This window comes from Caloenas nicobarica, chromosome 3 (assembly GCF_036013445.1).
Source record: "Caloenas nicobarica isolate bCalNic1 chromosome 3, bCalNic1.hap1, whole genome shotgun sequence".
Taxonomy (NCBI): Eukaryota; Metazoa; Chordata; class Aves; order Columbiformes; family Columbidae; genus Caloenas; species Caloenas nicobarica.
Genome location: NC_088247.1, coordinates 16,963,013 through 16,986,068, shown reverse-complemented (window position 1 = coordinate 16,986,068; position 23,056 = coordinate 16,963,013). Strand labels below are relative to the sequence as shown.

The window sequence follows — 23,056 nt, the reverse complement described above, 5'->3', positions numbered from 1 at the left end:
ATGTCTTAAGAAACATTTGGGCAACAGTGTGTGAAGATCACAGACTGTCATACAGACTGATAAGGGTCCAGTATTTCCTTATATTCAGTCAATTGCCTTTCCATTAGCTAATTTTAGACACTCAGATCTCCAGAGGCTGCTTTATTGTTCCGTGTTTGTATAGCACCTGGTCCTTGGGTTGGGATCTTACTTAGTGGCAGTGATGCAAATGGATATTTTGACATACAGATAGGATTTCTAAAGTCTCAAAAACCAAAACCAGGAGAAAACCAGTTATTTATAAATCTATCTTACGATTTGGAAGGCCTGAGATGTCTTTAACAACACTGACTGATAAAACTATTAAAGTTGGTTTAAAGTCAGCATAGGAAGAAATGTTTGTACAAATCAAGCATTGTGATTTCCATATCTTCTGCAAGGGAAAGCAATCTAAACCCTGATATTTCACACCGCTTTATGGAGTTGTAGTCTATGCATATCCACAAGACAGGAAGCTTTTCAGTAGAGCAATGTGCAGAGCTTCAATGTCTGGAAAGTGTTTTTGTTATTTATTTCTCTTTAGCAGAAGACCTCCAACTGCATGACTGGGTCAAAGATGACAGTGACATTTGAAAGACGGACAGACAGAAAGAGTCCAAAGCCAGAGGAGAAGGAGCAATAGTGAGCAAGCAAGAGAAACCTAGATACAAAATAGCAGTACCAGACCCCACACAAGCAAGCCTTGTTCACAGCTGTCTCGTTATTAAGCCATTCCACTGCAACTCTTATTCACAGATTCAACTAATGAGGCTGGATGCTGAAATTAAGTGTCACTCATAAATACCTAGAGGCCAGAGTAGACAGGTAGATGAACCAGTATGATACTAAGACCAGAAAGTCTACTGACACTCTTGAATTTAACAGTGAGGGAGAACCAGGATCATAATTTATTGATGTGTTAGAACCATAAAAATGAGGGAAGGGCTGAGAAAATATCCTTCCAGTGAGAGACGCAGGACTCAGACACACTAATAGAAGCGTTACTGCAGAGTAACGAGTTGCCACATGTCAGTCGACCTACAGTCACCATCTGTGTACCCAGTCTTGGTTTGTGGCCAATGCAAAGCAATCCAAATTAGCTCTGCCCTCTTTTAAAGAGGGGAGCTGATCAGCTTGGTTTATCGAGAAAAAAAACTGAGAAATTATTTCATTACAGTATACATGAATGCTCATAGGGAGAAAACTCTGAGTGCTGAATAGCTCCTTAACCTACTGAAAGAAATTGTATTAAGAAGCAAAGGCTGGAAGACACAATAATCGTGACTAGCCATTGTCATAGAACACTAACAGAAGCCCTGGGTTCTCCAAACTGTTGAATCTTTATATCAGGACTAGATGCCTTCTAGATGGTTCACCCAAGCACAAGTCTTTAGCTTCAGAAAAAATGTGCAGTCTGCCAAGCAAAAAGGCCTAGCCGTTTCATTGAGATGGCAAATTTTTGTATCTGTTAAGTTAAAGATATGAAGATATCACTGCAATCATCTAACCTAACCTGATGTGTAAATATGGTCTATAGAATTTAAAGATTCATTGCATGATGTCAGTGTCTTACTCCAGTATTAAACTTAAGACGCACCACATTGATATGCTGTAGATTTGGACTATACCTGACAGAAGGGCTGCTGCAAAAAGTAAAGATCTAGTATTATTAGCCTTTCAGACCCCATGTTTTTCATCCCCTTCTAATTTTATAAATAAATATACCACATCAGAAGATATGATAGTTTAAGAATGTGAGTTTGAGTAACAGTGTGGTAAGTATTGCTCTAAAGATATCATGATCAGCCAATACCAAAATGAAGACATCACACATATTTTTAGCAAGAACGAGTATTTATACTCAGTCTGGTCACAAATATACCCATTTGTCATGTGACATACAAATACAGACGAGAAGTTTAATGCATTAGCACTGGAGCAACTTATACCTGTGCACGCCCCATTAATTGAAACACGCGTGAAGTCTTAAAGACGACAGGGGTCTATAACAAAATTATATGGATACAAAAGTTAAAAGCAAAATAATGGTGCTGAATTTTATGAAAGAAAACAAGGAACAATCAGAATGGAAAAACTAGTAAGAACCAGAGTAAGGAAACAACACGCAGATAGTCACTGCTTATTCATCTGCTTTGCTACAACCAATAAAATAAATATGGTTGACAAGCTTAATTGTTTATGTTAAAGAACTATATGTAACATTAACAAGGACTGCAAAGGGCTGTAACATCTGGGCAGGCCTGCAGTTATTTACTTGGACATTTTACAAACTGCAGCAAAAGAGTACCTGCTTACTCATCTGAATTCCCTGGGGAGTTTTAAATCACAGTAATAAAGAATCACTTATAGAAAGCCAGTAACTCTATCACCAGAGAGTAGCGAAAGAGCCACAGAAGAGTTCCCGGGCCAAAATAAGAGCCTTCCAAAGCTTTCCGCACTAACAGGCTGGAAGTCCTCAGGGCTTTGAGGCCAAGAGAAACCACCAGCACGGATCCCGTCCCAGCGCCACGGCCGCTCGGTGACACCTCTCCAGCCTTCCCGCTGCGCCAGCCACGGACGCCGCTGCTGGGGCTGAGATCTGCGCTTTCTGCCTCAATTAATCCTTGTGGCTTTACATTAAAGAACAAAGCGTCTCCTCCTCTGATAACAACGCTTCCTCTTCCAGTACAAAAAAAGCTTTCTAAGAATTTAGATATAAATGTTACTTAGCCTGAAAGTATTTTTGCACGGACCTCTTGGGAACGACAGCATTTCTCAACTTCGGCTCCCTTGAAACTAGGCTGCAAACTCGTAAAAGAGATAAAACTGTCAAAATACAGATTATGAACTGTGAGGGAAGAGACTGTCCCTGGCAACCTTGGGCAGCGCCGGAGGGGACAGCGCAGAGACCTGTCCTGGGGGCTTCGGCCGTCCCTCCTGGCATCAGGTAGGCATCGCACCTCACCTTCTCCTGCCCCTGGGTGGCCGTGTTGTCGTTAAACGCGATGTTAACTGCACGGCTGGGCTTGTTCTGGCTGTCCCTGGGACGACGCGGCCACGCCGTCCCCGCAGCCCTGCCCGCCGCTCTCCCCGCCGGGGGTCGGGAAGGAGGGGCCGCCATCTTCTCAGGGCGGGCGCCGGGGGGCGACTGCGCGGCCTCAGGTCTCACCCGGGCGTGCGGAGGCTGGGGCGGGGGTCATGCGGCCGCGCCTCGGCCCGCCTCCGCCCTGCCAGTGTGTGCGAGGGAGAAAGCGAGAGGGAGGGCGGGGAGTGGAGGCAGCTCCCGCCGCCGCCTCCCCCCGCTCGCCGCTGGGCGTGTGCCCGGCCCCCGGTGCTGCGTGACCGCGCGGGGAGGAGGCGTGTGGGTGCGGGGAATTTCCTTGTGTGGCGGCGGAGGAACAACACCGCTCCAGACGGCGGGACTGCGAGGAGGGCGCTGCCGCCGCCGGTTGCCGAGCGATGTGAGGGGGGAGCCCCCCCTGGGCCCTCCCCTCCCCCCGGAGCCGCCTGCTTTCCCCCCTTCCCCTCTCCCCTCCCCTCGCCCCACTCATCCCCGCCCCGCCATGCCGGACCAGATCTCCGTGTCGGAATTCGTGTCCGAGACCAATGAGGATTACAAGTCACCTACCGCCTCCAACTTCACCACCCGGATGGCCCAGTGCAGGAACACGGTGGCGGCCATCGAGGAGGTGAGCCCCGGCAGGGGAGGCGGGGAGCGGGCTGCGCAGCCCCCTCCGGCCTGGCTGCCCGCCGCGGCGGCAGAGAACAAGGCGCTACCGGCGCTGGCTCCTGCCGCTCCCTCTCCCCGCCCGGCCCCGAGGAGCGCCCTCGGCTGCCGCTGGGGGGAAATGGGGCTCGCCCGGGTGGAGAGGGGGAAGAAGAGGAGACGGGGGGAAGGGCTGGGGCGCTGCTGCCCCCGGCCCGCGGGTTCGTGCTCCGCCCGTTCTCCCCGCTCCGAGCTCGCCCCTCAGCTCACGGCGGGGCCGGGGCGCCGGCCGTCCCCCAGCCCCGCTTCTCTCAGCCCGGGGGCAGGGGAGCCCGAACCCTCGTTTCTCTCTCATCCTGGCGCCCGAGGGTCCCCGAGCCAGCCGGCTCCGCCCGCCCGCTCTCCCTCCTACCTGGGGGGGAACTTGAACTCTGCAGCTCCCCCCTCTGCCCTCCGCAGCGACACCTGAGCCGCCTCGGCGTGCGGGGCTGGGGCCCTGGCGGTGCGGGAGGCTGGAGTGTCCTTTTCCCCCTGTGTGTGTGTGTGTGTGTGTGTGTGTGTGTGTGTGTGTGTGTGTGTGTGTGTGTGTCTGCTTCCTAGCGCAGGTGGGATTTAATCTGCTCTCCAGTCACCGCACACAGAAATTTAAACACCCTTCCCCCCCGCCCCCCGGCATATGTTTTAAGGTGGCCTTCCCCGAGGAACCGCATCTGCAGGGTCGGGAGGTGATGCCGGCCCTTCCCGGGGCGGCGAGGACCCGGCGGCGCCGGTTCAGCCGCCCCTCGGTGCGCGGGAGCCCGGGCCGCCGCTGGTTCGCCGCCTCTTGGTCAGCGGCGACTTGGTGTGAGCCGCTTTTGTCTGGCGAAGAGAGCCGTGCGGTGTTCTTTCTTTAAAAGATACCCGAAACGTGCCGTTGAACCTGATGGTAAGAGCCCTCCCTAGCACGGAGGGTGGCTGCCAGCACTGGGGACTGAGAGAGAGAGGCTCTTTTCCCTCCTGTTCCGAGTCAGAGGGAAATCTGGGACAGGTCTGAACACAGTGAGAACACATTCCACATCCCAGTCATATGTGCACAATGAGATGAGAAGCGTCTGTGTATCTTAATTCCTCTAGCAGCTTCTCAGAATTAACTTGTGGGAGGGGGGGAGTCTTACTTGTGATGCAGATTCATTTGCTCCGTCTACCTGTTACATCAGATCTTACAGTGTTGATTTCTTTTGCAATAAGCATATATATTAAAAAGAGCCTCTTCAGCAAAAAAGAATCTTGTCAGTAGTTGACGTCTTTTCTTACTAAAGAGCTGCCACTAGCAATGGATTATTAACCTGTTTTAAGTGAACAAAACCCAGGTTAGGTGTTTAAACACCCTTTTCAAGATTTTCCTGTTTTGCCAGTTCCCAAAACCACTAAAGCAAGGAGTTGAAGTGAAAATAATCTGCACAGACAGAATTACTGTTTTGTTCCTGAGGTAATTTTCTTCCCTGTAAGATTGCGCTTAAATGCCTGGGTTTAATTATATCTTATTAACCCGATGGTGTTAAGATCAACAATTGTGTATCAAAGGCAACTTTTTCTTACAGAATATTTAGAACAGTGAATTATTTTAGTTGTAAGGTAGAGCTGCCTAATAATTCACTAACACAAAACAGAAGGTAGTGTAAGCATATGGGTCAAAAACAGTTTTGCTAGCTTTAGAGATTTTTATTACAAGCCTCACAAAAACTGGTCTTAGCCTCAATTTCTCAAGCTGTATGGTTGCAAAAGTGTCATATCGTTTCTCAGAAAAAAAAAAGTTTTTTTCATTTTCCTGTTTAATGATAAAAGAATTATATATGATGGCGTGAAATTTAAAACATATATCTCTTAAGGTCTTTCAAAGATTCATCTCAATAAATTGTGTATTGAAAACCTTTCTTGACGTTAGGAGAATGATATGCATTTAAAAATTTGAATATAGTGGATTCATTTCTTGTTTAAACTGCTTGGCATTTGGTTTTGTGTCGGTTTTCTCATACACTGCTGTTTGATTTTTAAATAAACTCGATCAGTATGTTAAATCTTTTGTTTGTATCTCTGCATATTTCAGATATTAGACACTGTCTGCTAGCTTAGGTACAAAAATTATCTTTTATTATAATGATGATAGGGAATGTTTCCAGCATCTTACAGGTCTAAGTAAAGTTTGCAAGGCAGGAGATGAGAGCTTGCACTGGCTATACCTGTTCTTAATAGTATCGATCTATCTAGCACTTTTGGCAAAATATCAGCAGTTGCTGTCTGTGCTGCTGTACTAAAACGTGTTGAAGTGAGTACTGAATTCTATTCTTTGTGATTTATTAAGGGCTACAAACAAATTTGCGTGGTTTCCAAACTGAAATATTTTTTCAGACTCAGGCTCCTTTGGTTTGGAAATACTCGGGTCCTTTAGCATGATATGCCTGGTTTTTCAGGTTAAATGTGATCCTTCGATAAAAAGCTGTCTACAAATTGTGTAACAGAGAAGTCAGTGCTCAGCACCTCTTTTCTAAAAGGCTGGGCAAGAATTAGTTCATCAGCTTGTTATGAGCGAAGTAAGACTTAGTAGAGAATGTGCCTATTATAAAAATGTACAGGTAACACAAAGAACCTATTTGCATTTCTAGTGTTGCAAGTTCAGTGAAGCGTCGGTTCCAGTGCACGCTGCTCTGTTGCAGTAGACAGTATGGTGCTGAAAACTAGGAGGCCTCGCTGTGTGTGATTTAGGGAATGTGTTGCTCAAAACACTTACCTGTTAAGTTGAAGCCACTCTGGCTGCTGGCTTTGTGTATGCATTGACTTTAACAAGTGACTTTAAGAGCTGGTTTATTAGCTGAAGACACTTAAGTTTTCATTTTCCAGGATACTGTGTACATGTATTAAATCCACAAACCAACTGGTTAATACTTTGAGGATGTCTCTTAACTGCTTTTCCCAGCAAATTTGTTTCTGGAACGGGTTGTGCAGCTGCCTGCATGAAGCCAGCTCGAGTCTCCCAAGCCTGGCGCTCCCTCGGAAGCAGAGGCAGAGGGGGGGGCCAGTGCAAAAGCACAGGAGCTGGGGGCTGCTGTGGCTTGTCAGCTTGGGCTCAGCTCTGTGCAAACACAGCTGTTTCCACATCCCAATGGGAAGTGTTTTGCACTTATCATTACCACTGCTGGCTACCAGTTTTGTAATTCTGTCTTAGTTAATTAGCAGGTATCTAATACTGTCTTAAAAGTTTAGTTAATGAGGCCTTGCTTTCAGTGATGGAGTGGAAAGTGCTTGTTAAGTGAGGAAATCAATAAGATGTTGGACGATTGTAAGTTTATAATGTACCAATATGTCTCTGTGGGCAATGGTGTTACCTTAAATCAGTGTTTTCTGAACTTGGATTAACTGACCTCTGTCAGTTGCAGAATATGGTTGAGTTTTAGTATCAGTTGAAAATACTTTGAGATTTACTGTTGTATGTGATTGTGCACACCAGTTACAGACCGCGGATCATGGCCTGTGAGATCACCAAAAGCGCCTGCATTGCAGTTTAGGAGCTGGTGCCTATTCAAACACTTGGAGAAAGAGAATCTGATCCTTTGCTCTCAGTAGTGGAAAAGGGATTAGGAAAGGCATGCTCATGGAACACAACATGATTTCAAAGGAAAAGGAATCATGTAATTTCTGCATTGTTCTCAGATGAGGATGTTGCTTGGCAAAATGTTTGGCATCTTTAGCTTCTGCTAAAACAAAATTACAAGTGAGCAGCACATGTCACAGGCTCTTACAGGTTACTGTTTAATCCTTGCATGTATGATAGAGACTAAGATTAAACAAGTTTTAATTGATAGGGTACAGAGCATAGTCACATGATTGGGGGAGGGGCTGCTTGAAATCAGTAATCCAGTCTGGCAAATGCAGTCTTTTTAGTTGACTTTCTATTAAAGCTTCTAGAATCTAAAAACGTGTGGTGACTATTCTTAAGCTATGAACACCTAAACATCTGGTTTTAGTACTGTCATTACTTAGAAGGTACACTTCTATCTTTTATATGTTGTAAGTTAAATAAAATAGTTCCTAAACTGTAATAGAGCCTGCAAAGTGGTCCTAATAACTGTGATCATTAAAGATTTTTAGAAATTATTTTATGGAGTGATTTAATTAATAGAATCCAAGTGTGCCACTTTCTTTTGAAGCATGGATTAAGGTATAAATACTGGAACTGAAGCCCATAAAAATCCTACATATTTATTTCTATTCTACCTGTTTGTCGTGGTCCAGTGCTTTGAGACCAAGAAAAAAGGGCAGGGGGCTGTTGTGCAGGCTACAGAGAGTAGCAGACGGTTCATGTGCTGAAGACATTTCAGTGTAACTCGGGACTGGAGGTGCAAAGTTTAGCCCGCCTACTTAAGCCTCACTGCATGTGCAGATTTCCCTACAAAGCAAAGAGAATAGAAACACTGAGAGAAGTTTAATAGGTTACTGGAACGCCCTCTCCAGCACAGTAGCATTTGCTACTGGAGTGAATGTGTTGTAGGAAGTAGACAGAGCGAATGTATGGTGGAAAGATGTAAAACATGCAACCAAAAGAAACAATGTATTGCTACCAAAGATGTTCTTAGTTCTCTGGCTAGAAGGAGATTTTAATTGTTTGGAGTCTATTTAAAAGACTCTCTCCAGGAATTTCTGTAAAATCCGTGAAATAAGTGTTAAAGCCATAACTTGTAATTTCAAGTCTCCACCTGCCTTTGTTCTATAGGCATCTATTCCATTACTATTGCACCTCAATGATTCTGTTGTTTTATAGGTGGGTGGGGTTTTTTTTTTTGTAATTTCCAATCCTAGGAGTGTGGCATGTCATTTCTCATTTCAGTATCAAGTCCTTTCCTTCCTCATCCTCACTCGTAATGCAGGATTTTGTATCAGAAATGGTAACAACTTCTTACCACCTACTGCAATCCCACAGTTTTCAGCTGGCTTGGAAGGGTGTGAGGGATTGATGCCTATGGAATTTCATTCTCTCCTGTATGTTAAAATTCTGTGATTCTCTGCTCCATTTTGGTCCTGCAAAGCTAATGAGGATGAGATGTAATAACAGCTTGGTAGGGTGGGCGAATATGGGACTGGATACACGCATATGCATGTGTGTTTTTAAAATTTCTGCTTTCCCCATCATATGTGTTTTGCTCGTTAGATCTTTAGGACCGACGTCCTGTCTTCTTGTACTACATGATTGTGACTTGCTTTTGAAACCTATGGGAAGAAGGTGTTTTCGTATACTTTGAGAAGCAGTAGGAAATGTCATATATTGTAGTGTTTTCTGGGAAATTCTACTATTATTTGTATATTTCCTTTTGATAAAATATATCTTTGTGTCCACTATAATGTGCTCTTTGGTAGAAAATATTTGCATGCTTTTCTTACCTCATTACTGAATACAGTTCCATAAATACACGTTGCCTAAAACTTTTTTTGTGTTCCACTTCTTCCTTTCTGGAATCATGATTCTCTGTCATCAGCATCCAAAGAGGTTTCTGGAAAAGTCATTATGACACAAATGGCATGAGGATTTCAAAAGGAGTGTGGGAAATTTTTTTCTTTTTGAGAGGAATATAAAGGATGGAAGTTGCAGTAATACAGGAGGTAAACTGTAGGTCTTCAGCCGGAGCTTTGTGCATATTTTAAAATACAGAATTTAAACCTTAAACCTTTAAAGTACAAACAATGTGCAGTCAGTTAAAACAATTTCAAACCATTTAAGTGGATTGCTGTGCACCTTACCTTGGTGCATCCGATGATTCATCTGCTTCCTATTAGCAAATGCCCCCATTTCCCTTAGGAGGATCAATGGAAAATATGTACATTTCTAAAGTATTTTACTAACTGCGGCTTTTGTCTTTTGATTTTTCCCTAGTGCCACTGCATTTCTCAGGACCATCTTATCTGGATTTAGTATACTTCATGCTGATGCTAAAAGAGAGTAGGTGTGGAAAAAAATTCTGCTTAAGTTTAACTCATTTCCGCTTCCTGTTCTTGTCTTCATGTTGTTCTCTGTGTACCATATTATACAGTGATGGTAGGTAAAGGTGAGGTCTTTGTTCTGAAAGGTGTTGCAGAGTCACAGGACAAAAGCCTAATCCCTGCTCCAAAGTGCTTACAGTGCACATGTCAAGTGGACATGGCTGAGTAATACAGGTGGAGGAATCCAAGAGATCTTGGTACACCCGACCAGTGCACTGTGTTTGCAGCTGGACCACTGTGAAGTGGTTTCTTTTTGTTCATATGCATTAGAGTAGTGGTTCTTCAGCATTTTAGTATAACTCTTAAATATTTTATTTTTATAATTTGTGCCTTCTATATGTGTATGTATATACATGTATATACATTACATACAACTATTCCCTGTCTAAACTCCTGTACCCCAGCTTCTGAGCCTCACTCTTAACAGCCCACACCAGCCGTTGGCCCCGTTTCCCCAGAAACACGTAACCTTTGCACCTGAAGCTCCAGAAAAGTTGGGCCTAGCCCTATTTAGGTTATCTCTTCCCTCTGTTGTCTTGAGTATCAAGCATCTCTATACTTTCTCGATGTTTACAGTCTCCTTATCTCTTGTAATTTATTGAAACTCCTTTGCTACAGAGATTATTGGTGCTTTACCTCCCTCCATGGAGCCCCCAGCCTTGCCCCCTCTACAGCAGCCTTGGCCCAGCCCTGCCCATGGTCCTAGAGCCATGGCTGAGGCTCTACTGGGCTTCATGCCAAGCTGGGTTGTCTCTCATGGATGGGTCAGTGGCAAGTCTTCACTTGCCCTCAGCCTTCACTGGCTCTAAGTAAACATTACATTCTTCATGAAATTGCTAGAGAAAAGAGACATTCTCTGGGTGAAGTATTTCTGCAGGTTCTCCAGCTGTGGAGATACCTTCCATCCTCACTCCATTCTATGTTTAGTCATATGTGTAGCTCAGAAGAGTTTGTGGATGCTATAAAACCTAAATGTTGGTAGGATAAGTACCAAATAAATGTTGGTAGGAAAACATGAAGGTGTGATTTTAAAAAATCAAATAGGTGTTATTGGCCAGCCTTAGTCTGATTGGAGGGAGAGGAGTCATGAGTGAACAAGAGATGGTTGGTGTTGCCTACTAATAAGTGTTAGAATCAAAGACTTATATTCGATGCGGAAGAGAGTGCTGTTTACAAGTATAGAGAGAGATTCATAGCATAGAACACAAACTGAAAGGTTTGGTGTCGTGAGTGGATGTGACTGAGATAGACCATGTTTGTCAAGGCCAGAGTATTGAAATAGTCAAAGTTAATCATGAGATCATGGATAAAAACCTTAGCTTAGAGTGAAAAGCTTTATTTTAGAGGGACTGTGCAGAAGAGATCTGCATGGTTGATGATAGGCAGGTTTCAGTTTAAGAGAACCTGTTGGTTATGGTCTGGTAAAGCGGGCTGTCTGCTAACATTGCAAGCATGGAGGAAGAGTGCAAGAGGAATAAATAAGAGCTGTTTTCAGCCACATTATGGTCAAGCATCTGTGATGATGAGTCAAGATGTTGACTTATACAGAAGGAAACAGAAGCTAATGTGAGAATCTCTGGTTTAAAGGCAGGAATCAAGTGGATGGGACTGGAAAGAAGCGAAGCATTTGTTGAATGGTTGAGGCCCAATTCATTGTGTACTAAAAGCAAAACAAAGAAATTAAAAGCCAAAACAAGGCAAAACAAGCAAAAAAAAGTTATATTTAGGGAGAAATCATTAAGCTGAAAAGTGATGAGGTCAGCAGAACTGAAGAGTTTTTGTACTAAAGCATGAAGAATGTTTGTGAAATATCCCAAGAAAGGGGAGAACTATGGGAAAAACAACAGACTTGAAACACCCCAAGAAGAATCTCACAAATGAGCAGAGCCTGTCAGAAATGGGAAGAAAAAGCCAGATAGAGGAAAGTTTGGCATTAAAGAGTATGTGTAAAGATAAAAGACAAATTTGCGAAAGTCAAGTTTATTTAGAAATGACAGCAGGCAGTAAAGAAAACAAAACCACTCTTTAAACACAAGAGTTGTGAGGAGAGAAAGAAAGGGTAATACGCAGTTAGAATGTAGTAGTTGTTAAAGATAATGTCAGTATTGCCAAATCTAAATGAATGCTCTGCTGCAGTTTTTGAGCTTAAAGTGTGGGAAAAGGTAGAATGGATAGTGGGAATAGAGATTCAAGTAAGCAAAGCAATAAACAAAACTGTGAGCTTACAGCACTCAGTTTGTTGGGACTGGTTAACTTATTTTCCAGGATTCTGAAAGAACTAGGATGGTAACTAGCAAATACTCTGTACAAATCCTATGAAGACTAGGATGATACCTGATTTAAGCACAGAGGGTTAAAAAGGCAACTATGGAGAGGAGAAGTATTTACAGCTAGTGAAAATGATTGCAATAGATGCAGAAATGCAGACCATGACTGTTTAATTGAGGAGGAGAGATGTTCTGACTCAGATTGTACGTATCCCTGGATGAGTGGCAGTCTAGCAAAGTAACCAGTGCCCCTTTGTCCTTTCAGAAATGCTCGAAAAATACTATAAACAAGTATTTACAGCAAGTGCCACTGATATGCAAGAAGATGGTATTTTCACATTTGCTTTCATTTTTTAAGTTGTAGCACAGTGAGATGTGCAAGAACTTCACATCAGGAGAAACTGTGTTGTTCCTTGTTTACTTTTGCATCGATGCTGGCAATTCCTTATGGAAGTACAGAATTACTGAGAATCATGCTTGTAAAGCTGTATAGGATGATTACACCCAGGTTCCATGGAAAGTTAAAATCTCTGCTTTGGTCCATTTTAACTTGGATAGGTTTGTTTGTTTTTTCTTCCCTTAAACCCAGCTGGAAAATATAGACCAAGTTATGGGACAAACAGAAGTTTGATGTTTGTAACTACTGATTATATTGCACGCTGAGGTTTCTCTTCCCCCCTCCCCCCCCAGCCTTTTCCCCACACAATCTTGCATTTATTAGCACCAAGCTCAAACTCTTCTGTATGCAAAATGCTTACTGAATGCAATTGCTCTCGGTTGGGACAGAGACATAAGCTAGAAGTGTATTAGATATGAGATTAAGATGACCACCAGCTTCTTTTATTTGGACCAAATCCAGAGTTCTCGCAAGAAGTTTACCTCAATGTAGGGAACAAAGGGAAGAGTAAATTTGGTTAGGAAACAACAAAAACTGGGAATACAGAAGAGTGATAGACAGCTGAAATGCCTAAGAGGTAATATAAGGATCAGTCAAAAGTGCAAGAAAATGGAATCTGAATTAAAGACAATCTAGGTTTTGAGGGAGTCATCCAGAGGCATGAGGAGTGGGAGGTCAGGAATTGGCAAATAGGCAGAAGCATTAAGGAGGGGATAAGGAAATGCAGAAAAATTCTAAGGAAGTTCAGAGGAATCAGAGCTGACAGGAACTGCGAAGGGAGGGGCAGTGCGGCCGTGTTCATGCAGGAAACAGGATGAAAATGACAGGCAGAGAACGTGGAGGGAGGGCTAATGTGGAAAGGATCAGCACAGTAAGGAGGCAGGGAGGGAGACAGGGAAAGGGTGGTGATGGAGGAAAGTGGATGGTGATGGTGGAAAGCTACCTCCTACCCTGTAGTTTAGGAGAGTGGAAGGAGAGTTCTGCATGTTACGTATCCAGAAAATAGAAAGTATGAAGTGTTATGAAGACTTTATTAGCCGTTGTACATGTCTCAGTTTTATTTGGAGAGACAAAATAATTGACCTTGTGGGACAGAATTTATTAATGGAGGAACTGAGATACAGCACTGTAACTGAATAGCTGTGTTGTGAGCAATGCTGCTTTGCAGGAAATAAGCTTTGGTAGTGCAATTCAGTACTTCTCATCTAGAGTAGCAGGCTTTGTTTTCAAGTGAGTAGGTGTTGGACAGAATTCGAAAAATTCGCCTCTTTATATATGTGAACTCTGTTTCACAAAAATATTTACTATGGAAGCGACATATTGTACAGTGAAGTGTATTTCTTTGGAGCATATTCTTTAAGAGGTGGCTGTAAAAGTTAACATGAAAAAACCTATAGTATAAATTCCAGCATCTGAATTGAGAGGGAAGGCTGAAAGTCAGCTCCTCATTGTCTCAGAGCAGTATGGTGTATAGAACCTGTGTATATATGCTGTGTGTGGACCCCTCAACTATCCCTGATTAAAGGTCAGATTATCAATGTAGTTCTAGTCTGAAATCTATAATTCTGTCTAGGCATTATGCTAAGTATGTGTGTAGATACATGAAAACAGCTGAAGTGATTAGAGCTGAACAAATTACTTTTACGTTCCTGAAAGCTTTGTTCTACATTTAGAAGGCATACAGGAAGGGAAAAAAAGTAGTGAAGCAATGTAAATATTGATATGGATTATTTTCTCATGTTTTATGGTTTATGTGCTTTGTTAGTGAAAGATTTCTTTCCTAGGATATGGAATTTTGAGGAAACTTAGACTGTATTCTGGAGAAGTCAACTTAGAAACAAATGCTTTTACTAATCATTTTAAGCCCCTTCAATCAAACAGGATTACTGTTGGGCTATAGTAATAGGAATGGAAATTTCCTCAGCACATGCAAGCACAGAGCCCCTGCTCTGTTGTCACATGCAAAATGCGCAGTATAGAGTCTTGCAAAGCACACGTTTTTAATCATTTGTTTGTTTTCCAGAACTGTAGGTGTATGTTACACAACAACAGAAAAAAACACCAGCAGAGTCCTCCTACACTTCGTGCTCCATGTAGACTAGATGCTAGCTGCGCTGAAGAGAGTAGCATTGAACGAGCAATGAAGTAGTAAATCTTTTGGAAGCTACTTTTTGTTTGGTTTCGTTCATTGTTTTGCTTAGTTCATTGTCTTCCGTTTCTTAACTGCTCTGGTTGTGGATGGTGAGCTTTTCATGTAAGTATTTGCAGTCAGTTTTCTCTGTGCTGGGGATGGAGTGACCGTATTGACCACTACCTTCCCTGTCCCCCAAGCCATATGGAAGTGGTGATGGTGCAAGGACACATGGTGTTTGGTTATGTATAAATTCAGGTGTTTGTCTCTTCATTTGCAGTCAGTTGATTCACTAGCTGTTTCTTATTTCCATTAAGAACACAACAAAAGTGCTGATAGGCTTGGACCTGCTTCTCTGTTCTAAACTGCTTCAATTTTAAATGCAGAAGTTGTTCTGTGCTTTGTCTTATGTAGCAGCTGTGTATGAGTTTATCTTCCTAATGCTCAGTGGCATAGGGAAGTACTTTTTACTCCATTTTATAGGTATATTCTATGTACGTGAACTCCCTAATTATTTTGGCAAGGTCACCCTGGGGGGAAAGCTTTTATTTTTATATCAAATATGATGTAAATGGGTGTTTTATATCTCCCATTTGGTACACCAATAATTGTGTGACTTAAGATTCACTTACACTTCTAGGAAGCTGTCCTTAGTGACAGGAGTGCCTGAACTGTTGATTTTAGTTGTCCTTGAAGCTGTTGAAATTCCAGCAGAATATAAGGTCATTGTTTTCAAGATTCCACTAGTTGGGCACCTAAAATGAATGATACTATATGACAGTTTGGATGCATTCTTTTATTGAAAAACAAATTCCCAAATGGAAATTCATAGAATCTGTTTATGCGTTTATACAACAAGAACTCAAGGCCTTTACCGATAGCTACAGCATGACAATCCATCCACAAAATGAAATTAATGCAATTTCTTTTTTCCATTTAACCGAAAGAGGAAGATACTGATGTTATCAAATGTTTCATTGCCATAAGTTGGCTTATCTTATATTTGCATTAGCTACTGTTAATTATGCCATCACACAGTTACTTTTTAATTGGGAAAAAATTGATTAATACCAAGAGACCATGCAGAGGTTTTCAAAGGTGCTATAGTGAATTGTAGAGAGGTTGGAGTGAAAATCACAGGCTGAAGTCTGGAAGCCACTATAGAATAGAAGTAATTTTTACAGTGTTGCAAGAGACGATGAGTTTTTTCATTTGACGCTGGGCTTTCATGTGAAAACTAGCAAATGAAATGGAAAGGTTAACTATACAAAATGTGTTAAATTGTAAAAGGAAAAAACTTTCCACTGAAGAGAACTAAGCTGTAGTAATTAATATGCCACCAGTGTTATAGGTAGATGCCTTTCATAAATTTCTGCCCTAATAATAGAGAGGTGATGGCTGATGTATTGCTTTACCTCTGCTAATCCTAATTTTGACAGCTGGTTCAGTGTTTCCCTATGAATATTTGGTACATTTGAGGTGATTTGTCTCTTCTGGTGTCCCCTCTAGTTACCTCTCATTCTTTGTTATGGGAGTATGGTGTCCTAAAAGTTCCAGGTGTGTCATGAACTAGATGAAGTTTGTGTGCCTTTTATTCACTTTCAGAATGGCCATCTCACGTATATGTCTGCCAAAGATGTTTTTAATACAGATTTTATTATTTTTTCTGTTGAGAGGCTCCCAGAGGCCTGTTAAGGCAGAGGTTTGATTGTGCTGCATTACTGTAGACTCTGCTTTTCTTGGTTTATTTCTAATCCCTAGAATTACTGGATAAATAAAGAAGATACATGAAGAAAAAGTCAAAGGAGTGTTGGATGGGGAGGGATAGGTCATTTTATGGTATCCAGTTGACCTGTGCACACACTACAAAAGTTTTCATTTTTAGGATAGAGTAAGTGCATCATATATAGGGAAAAAATGCTATTTAGTTTTTCATCATTTTATAGAAATTGCAACTGGGGCGTTTGCCTGGTTCAAGCAGAGGGTTTGAAGACTACTAAAACCAAATCAGACCGCTGATGTGGGAACTTTTCAGTATCTGGGAAGTGTTTCATTTGTTGATTACTCTCATAAATAACTAAAAATTCTCTATTCAAAAAGCTTGTCATATGCAGAATAAAAGGGTATTATGTTCTGTGAAGATTAATTCTTGTTGGCTCTGATGGTGTATAGAAGGATTTAATACCAGGGAAAAGAGTACTGAATTGAGAAATCTGCAGAAGGAAAATCCCATCAGCCCAGCTCATGGTTAATGCTGTTGAGTGATATGGAGCAAGGATCAGCCTCTCCCAACAGCTGGGCTCCCAACCACACAGGGCTTTGATGGATGCTGGGAGCAGACAAATGCAAAAACATGAAGCTAGAGCAAAGTCTCATGCAGGCCGAGGACCAGAGAATTTTGACACGGGTGAAAGGATGCTAAAGTTCACCTGGCTGTTTGAGTCGGTTTCATTGAGACTTTATCTTGTTATCTATGTTACTTTATTTTACATAGTGATATATCTTAGGATGTTGAAGCATGTAATAATAAATACATGGACACGGATATCAAGAATTGGCTAGAACAACTGGAAGACTAAACAACAATTAAATAATAAGGGAGTTTTATTTACACAGTCTTTGTTTAAAAATGGGCACTGTAAATAGTAAGTGCATCAAGTCTGTTACATTGCTTAATGAGATCTGTATTTAAAGTCCAGTCATCTTGTCTTTGAAAGCAGATAACTGTGATGTTGGTAGTGAAATTACGAAAAGAGAAGGAAAATATATTTCTCAGTATTAAAATCGGTTAATTCAGGAGGTGGATGTGTTCTGGAGAAATAGTTGGCATAAGTAGCCTCCATTCTTTTCTCTTAGGCAGAAGTTTTTGTTACACAAAAATGCTTGATGTCTGTCCCCTGGCTTAAGTATCTGTTGCATTCCCAACTTTAGGTAGGGAGGGACGCATGTGGTGAATGATTAATACACAGATACAGCACCTTTTTGTTCAGCGTGCAACAGTGTCATGTAGTGACTTGTATTAATGATGGAACATTTTGTACACTCTGAACCTCTGATTTGGGGTTTTTCTTTACTGATAGAAGTGCTTTTGTAGAGAATTCTGATTTTTAGGCATCGCTTCTTTGTTTTAATAAAAAATGAATCATTGTACAAAGTCGTCATGCTCAAGTGTGTTTGTGTATACAACATACAGCAGTGTCATATTTTCTCATCTTTTACTTTTGCAACAGAGCTCCCTTTTACTTACAAGAATTAATTTCCCAAAGCAGTGGCAGTACCTCGTTCCACCGTGCATACCCTTAGCTGTACGCACAGTAGTTTAGAGCCAAAACATTTACTACATTTTTCTGCCAGATAGACCAGTGCTTGTTCAAGCAGATTGCCTTGGCACTGGGCCCACAAGAACCACAAACCCAGATGCTGGAGAAATAATGCTTTTGTGGAAAGGGACTTCGCAGAGAAAATTCTGCCACAAACCCTGTCCTTTTTATTGCTTATCCATCTCTGTACTTTCACAATCTCTTAAGCAGACAGGTCTCAAGTTTAAGAGCTTATTTATACAAATTAACTGTCATAGCTACTGTAGAATGTAATATTCTGGAGCATTTCTTGACAAGTACACTCCAGATAAAGTAATTACCCAAAATTAAAGTTTTTAATATTATTTTTCTTCTAGAATATGTTCGGAGGCTGGAATGCCTTGCCACAGACTATGCCTATGAGGTTTTTTTCCACCCTTTGTGTCAGTCCCTCCCTGAATGTGCCAGGTGATCAGTAGATGGAAACTGGAGAGGATTTAGAAAAGAAACTGATACATGGAGGGAAGAAATGAAGACATAACAGTAGGAGAATGGAAAGAGGGTTTTGGAGGGAGATAACAGAATTTAGGAAGTTTTTTACTACCTTCTGTAACTGAAAAGTGGATTGAGGCCAGCAATACAGACAGTTAATTTCTAATAGAGAAATAACAAACTGAGATAGAATGTCTGTGGATATCTCTGATCTTTTGAGTCAGAGAGGATTAATTACAGCAAGTATCAGATCACCTGTAAAGATACACGAGAAAAGCCGTGAGCGATTGTGCTCGCTGGGTATGAGTGTTCAAAACACTTGCTGTTGTTACTGTTTAAACAAGACCAGTCCAGTGAGGCACTTGGGCTGATTCTTGCTCTGCTGCCTCTACAGTAATTTTTTGATCACTTCTCCTTTCGTTACTAACTGACCAAGTTTCTTCTTGCGCCCTTTTGTTTTTGGGAAGGCTGTTTCTATTCGTGTTCAGCATCTGCAGCAGCCTCTGGCATTATTACTTATCCTGAAATACTGGAATGGGTGAAGTACAGAAGAATTTATGGCTGTTGAGTAGCCTGATATTTTAATGCAAGTTGCTGAAATTGAGAATGAGATTAGTTTTAAAGGTATAATGGTTAAGATAATTGTTTATATGATGTAATGTCAATCTGTTAATATTTTTTTTGGTATGTTTGTCAGTTAGATGTGCAGTGTGGGGAAGAACACCTAGGTTCCTGTCTCCAGGAGTATTTTTCAAAAGGCTCAAGTATTTATTTCCCAAAATTTAAAAAAGGTTACCTTGAGACTTTTCACAAGTTCAGGTCCACTTCTGTGAATACTTTCAGCAAAAACTCCATCCAAATAACCAAAAATGTGAAATAGTTAATTTTAGCCTTTCTGAAATGAAACTGCTTTGGGTAAGAAGAAAGGAATGTATTGGAGACTTTCAACTGTTTTAGATTAAAAAAAAATAGAGCAAAGCCAATGGCCGCCTCCTTCCCCTTCCTCCCTCGCTGCTCCCGCAGTGTCGCACAGGCAGGAAGGCTCTCGGACTGAGCTGTGAGAAGTCAAGTTTAATTTTTTTTCTTTCCTTTGGCTGGAGTTAGAAAACTTGGGCTTCTTGTTTCTCTCGAGAGCAGTATGTTGGGCCATGTGGTGTTTCTGGTTGAAAGTCTTTCAGTCTTTTCTTTTTAAACTGATTGCTGGAAACAGGGGAGATTATCCTGGGCAAGGATGTGTCTGTGCTTTGCTTTGCTTGTTACCCTGAACATCTGCTGTTGGCCACTACCAGTAGAGGGTATCAGGTTAAAAGCAGTGTTGATCTGATCCAGTAGGGCTATTTTTCTGTTCCTCTACAGATCAATAATTATTTTCTGGGCCACAAAAAAATACGGCACTGGTGTAAGGACACTCGGATAAGATAAAGATCCAGACTTCTGCTGTAAGTTTGGCACAAAGGATGTTTAATGAACATCTAACCACTAAGAGCATGGGGGCTCTCCAGTTATGGTACTACTGCCCTGCTTTTCCTCATACACTTTGGTTCTGTAAGAGGTGCCAAAATCATCTTCAGGGTGTTCAGTTACTCATTTTCTGTCTTCCTGCTTTTTTTTCCTCACCTAATTAAATATGATAAAAATAGTTTGTTTTCCCCTCACTCCACTGAAAAGAGCAAATAATATATTCATTTTTTGTGCCAGCCTGAAATGTATTAAATACATTTATTAAGTTGAGCCAATACTGCTTCGAGAAGAAAGAAGCCTGTATATTGCACAGATCTGTTTAGACAATACAAATTTTAGGTTGACACTAGTTTCGAAGTTCTTTTTTTTTTTTTTTTTGAAAGCAGCAATGAAATGTTTGAACATTGTCTTTCCCAGTGGGCTTACATCTTTATAGGCAATGTGAAATGGACTTGAACAGCTATATTATTATTATTTTAAAGTGTCAGGGCATATGAAGTAGGATGTAAGAATAACATTTCAGGAGGTTTCAGTAGCTTCAGACTGATTTCTTCCTGATAAGATGGGTTTGGTTCTAATTAGCTGGCATATTTTATTGTTCAGAGTAGAAACCTTTGAAACAGTTAAAATGGAAATTGGCCTTTGGCAAGTGAAACTGGACCTTGTTCCTGCATGAGGAAAAAAACCTTTGCTACTGATCACTGGTAGTTGAGTCTTTAGTGTTCATTTTAAAAGGTGAATTTTCTTATCTTTATTTTGGTGTGTTTGTCCCCCTCCCTGGTATACTTATTACAGACATGTTTGTTGTTAAATTCTCATCAGGCATATGAAACTTAACAATATTTTGTGTAATGATTTGAGTCACTTTTCCTACACTCTATATGGGTCTGAGAAATGCATTTACTTCATTATTGTAATTTTGGAATTTTCAGCCTGTGGCATGCCAAATACCTAATGCTTGTATTACTGAATACCTTGTGAAAAATATATTAGTAGTGTGTCTAAAGTATATTTGTGATGGATACCAAAATGTTAGCCTTAACTTGCTAGGAAAAAAACAACATGATTTACAATTTTAAAAAATGTTGCATATTGCAGATAGTTCTAGAGTTGGGGTTTTTGTGGTGTATTTGATAATGCACAGTAACTGCACAGAGAGAGAAACTAATTGATGATACAGCAAGAAAAATGAAAAACTACAGATTTTTCAAGCATAGCAAATAGACATTTTTTGTAAACATTTTCACAGTGTTGCCTGAGGTTGTAAGGTAAAGCAGTTTTAAAACTAAATTATGTTTCTATGCCATTTTAAGAGAGATTAGCAATGCATTTTGAAGAATACTGATATGAGCACCAGGTTTGACAATAAATTTCCTAACATTCATGTATTTCAATCCAATATTGCCATTTATTAAAAAGCCTTGAAATCCGTGTCAAGAGAAGAACATCAATGCAAGGTTGATCATAATATATTTCTTTTAGACTTGTCAAGCAAGTGATCTCTATGATCTCTAGATGTACTCAGCAACACCCCATAGATTCTGATATAAAAAGTAATTTCAATTTTTTTTCAGAACATTGATGTTAGAAGTCACATAAAAGTAAATGAACACAGGAACAAGACATAAATACTGTGTTCAGAAAAATATTGCACTGAAAAGGGCATGGTCAAGAAGGTCACTTTTGAGTTTGTTTCAGTTCACGCTGCATAGCACCACTTGTACAATAATGTACCATCTTTTCTAACGTACTGTATAGAATTCAGGGTTTTTTTCCCTAAATCAAAGCTATATTTACTGGTTTTAACAAGAAGGACGCCTGAGCGCTCATCAGTATATACTGAGTGGGACTATGAAAATGATTTATATGGCTGCTTTGACTACATTGCACTGAAATAAACAGATGCCAAAATAAACAGTCTTGCAATAGAGTTCTTTTGAGTCAAAACTGTAAGCATTACATGGAGGACAAAGTGGTCTCACCATCTGAATTACATGGTCACTTTTCTTCTGGTCCAGAGGTTTACTGGACATTTTAAGTGGGTAAAAATAAATGCGACATCAGAAGCCATTCTAAATTTCACTGCTTCTGACCCTGTACTGGAAGTGCACAGAGCAGCTGAATTAGGAGAGAGTAGTGTTTTGGCATGTGTGTGCGTGCATCGGTGTAATGTGTGTATATTTACGAAACAATCAGGACTAAAAATTCGAAGTATAATAAAGCTACGGCTATATTTAAACTGATTTATGAGCGCTAAGATCTGGACAAAGAAAAGGATGGAAAAATATGAAGAACAGTACTAAAGACAAAGCGCTAACATTTTCAAATTTGATGCTGAAATGACTCCTTTGAAACACTAGTTGTAAGTAGGCACCAATGGCTTCCAGTTAAACAGAGGCAAAGTCCCCATCCCCATTTTTGGTCTATAAGCAAGACTAAAATACAGTATTAAATATACTAAGTTTTTCAGTATTTTGTCCATTCATCTGTAGGCATACATAGCATTGCATTTGATAATGCAGCATCATCAAAAGATTTCACAAAGGAATGGAGGACTAGAAGAAACCTCCTACAGGAGCAAGTCTAGTTTGATAACACCACAGGAAATAACATAATGATCTTTTATAAATTCCTTCAGGTGCCTCTTAAAATGGCTAGAGACCTCTTACCCTTTATCTCCTGTTTGGAAAGCTTTCCAGAATGGGATTTGTTTTTCCCAATTTCTAGTCACAGTTTCTTCAGGTACAGTTTTTACTCAGTTATTCTTATGCTAATTTTTTTTTTTTTTTTTTTAGCTTAAATGTATCTTGGTGTTTATCCCTTTTTTCTTCTTTGTTACCACCAAGAAGTAGTTAAGTAGGACCCTTTCCGTTTGGGAGAGGGGAGGCTACAGCCTGTGTGTCAGGGTAACTGAACAAGCACACGGAACGGGCACTCAGTGCCATGGTATCCAAACAAAATCCTATTGATAATCAATCCCCTAGTTTATAGCTGAAACACTTCTGGTGACTGGGGATCATTTCAGGAAGGCAGCCTGTTCTTCCTATGTTTTGTGCTTTTAAAATATTTTTAATTTTTTGTTTTTAATTTAAGTATTTTGTGCTTTCTGTTTATTCGCTTTTGTGTAATGGGCACATTCCAATTCCCTCTAGCTACCTGCTTCGGCTAGCCAATTTTTCACCTTATTCCCAGTAATCTAATTACAAAACCAGAGCTGTTTAAGAAAGACTTTTATTCATTCCATACTTCAGTACTGGTGGATGAAAGCAACACCTA

The 23,056-nt window shown here is 40.9% G+C and overlaps 1 protein-coding gene across 2 annotated transcripts in view; it reads left to right on the top strand.

Moving 5' to 3' along the window:
- The first annotated feature begins 3,275 nt into the window (after positions 1-3,275).
- ASAP2 (ArfGAP with SH3 domain, ankyrin repeat and PH domain 2) overlaps positions 3,276-23,056 on the top strand; it is a 94,427-nt gene continuing 74,646 nt past the window's right edge. For both annotated transcript variants that reach the window (XM_065630816.1, XM_065630815.1), the window contains exon 1: positions 3,276-3,707. In XM_065630816.1, the coding sequence (XP_065486888.1) occupies positions 3,582-3,707 (126 nt within the window). In that variant the 5' untranslated portion in view covers positions 3,276-3,581. The remainder of the gene's footprint in view (positions 3,708-23,056) is intronic.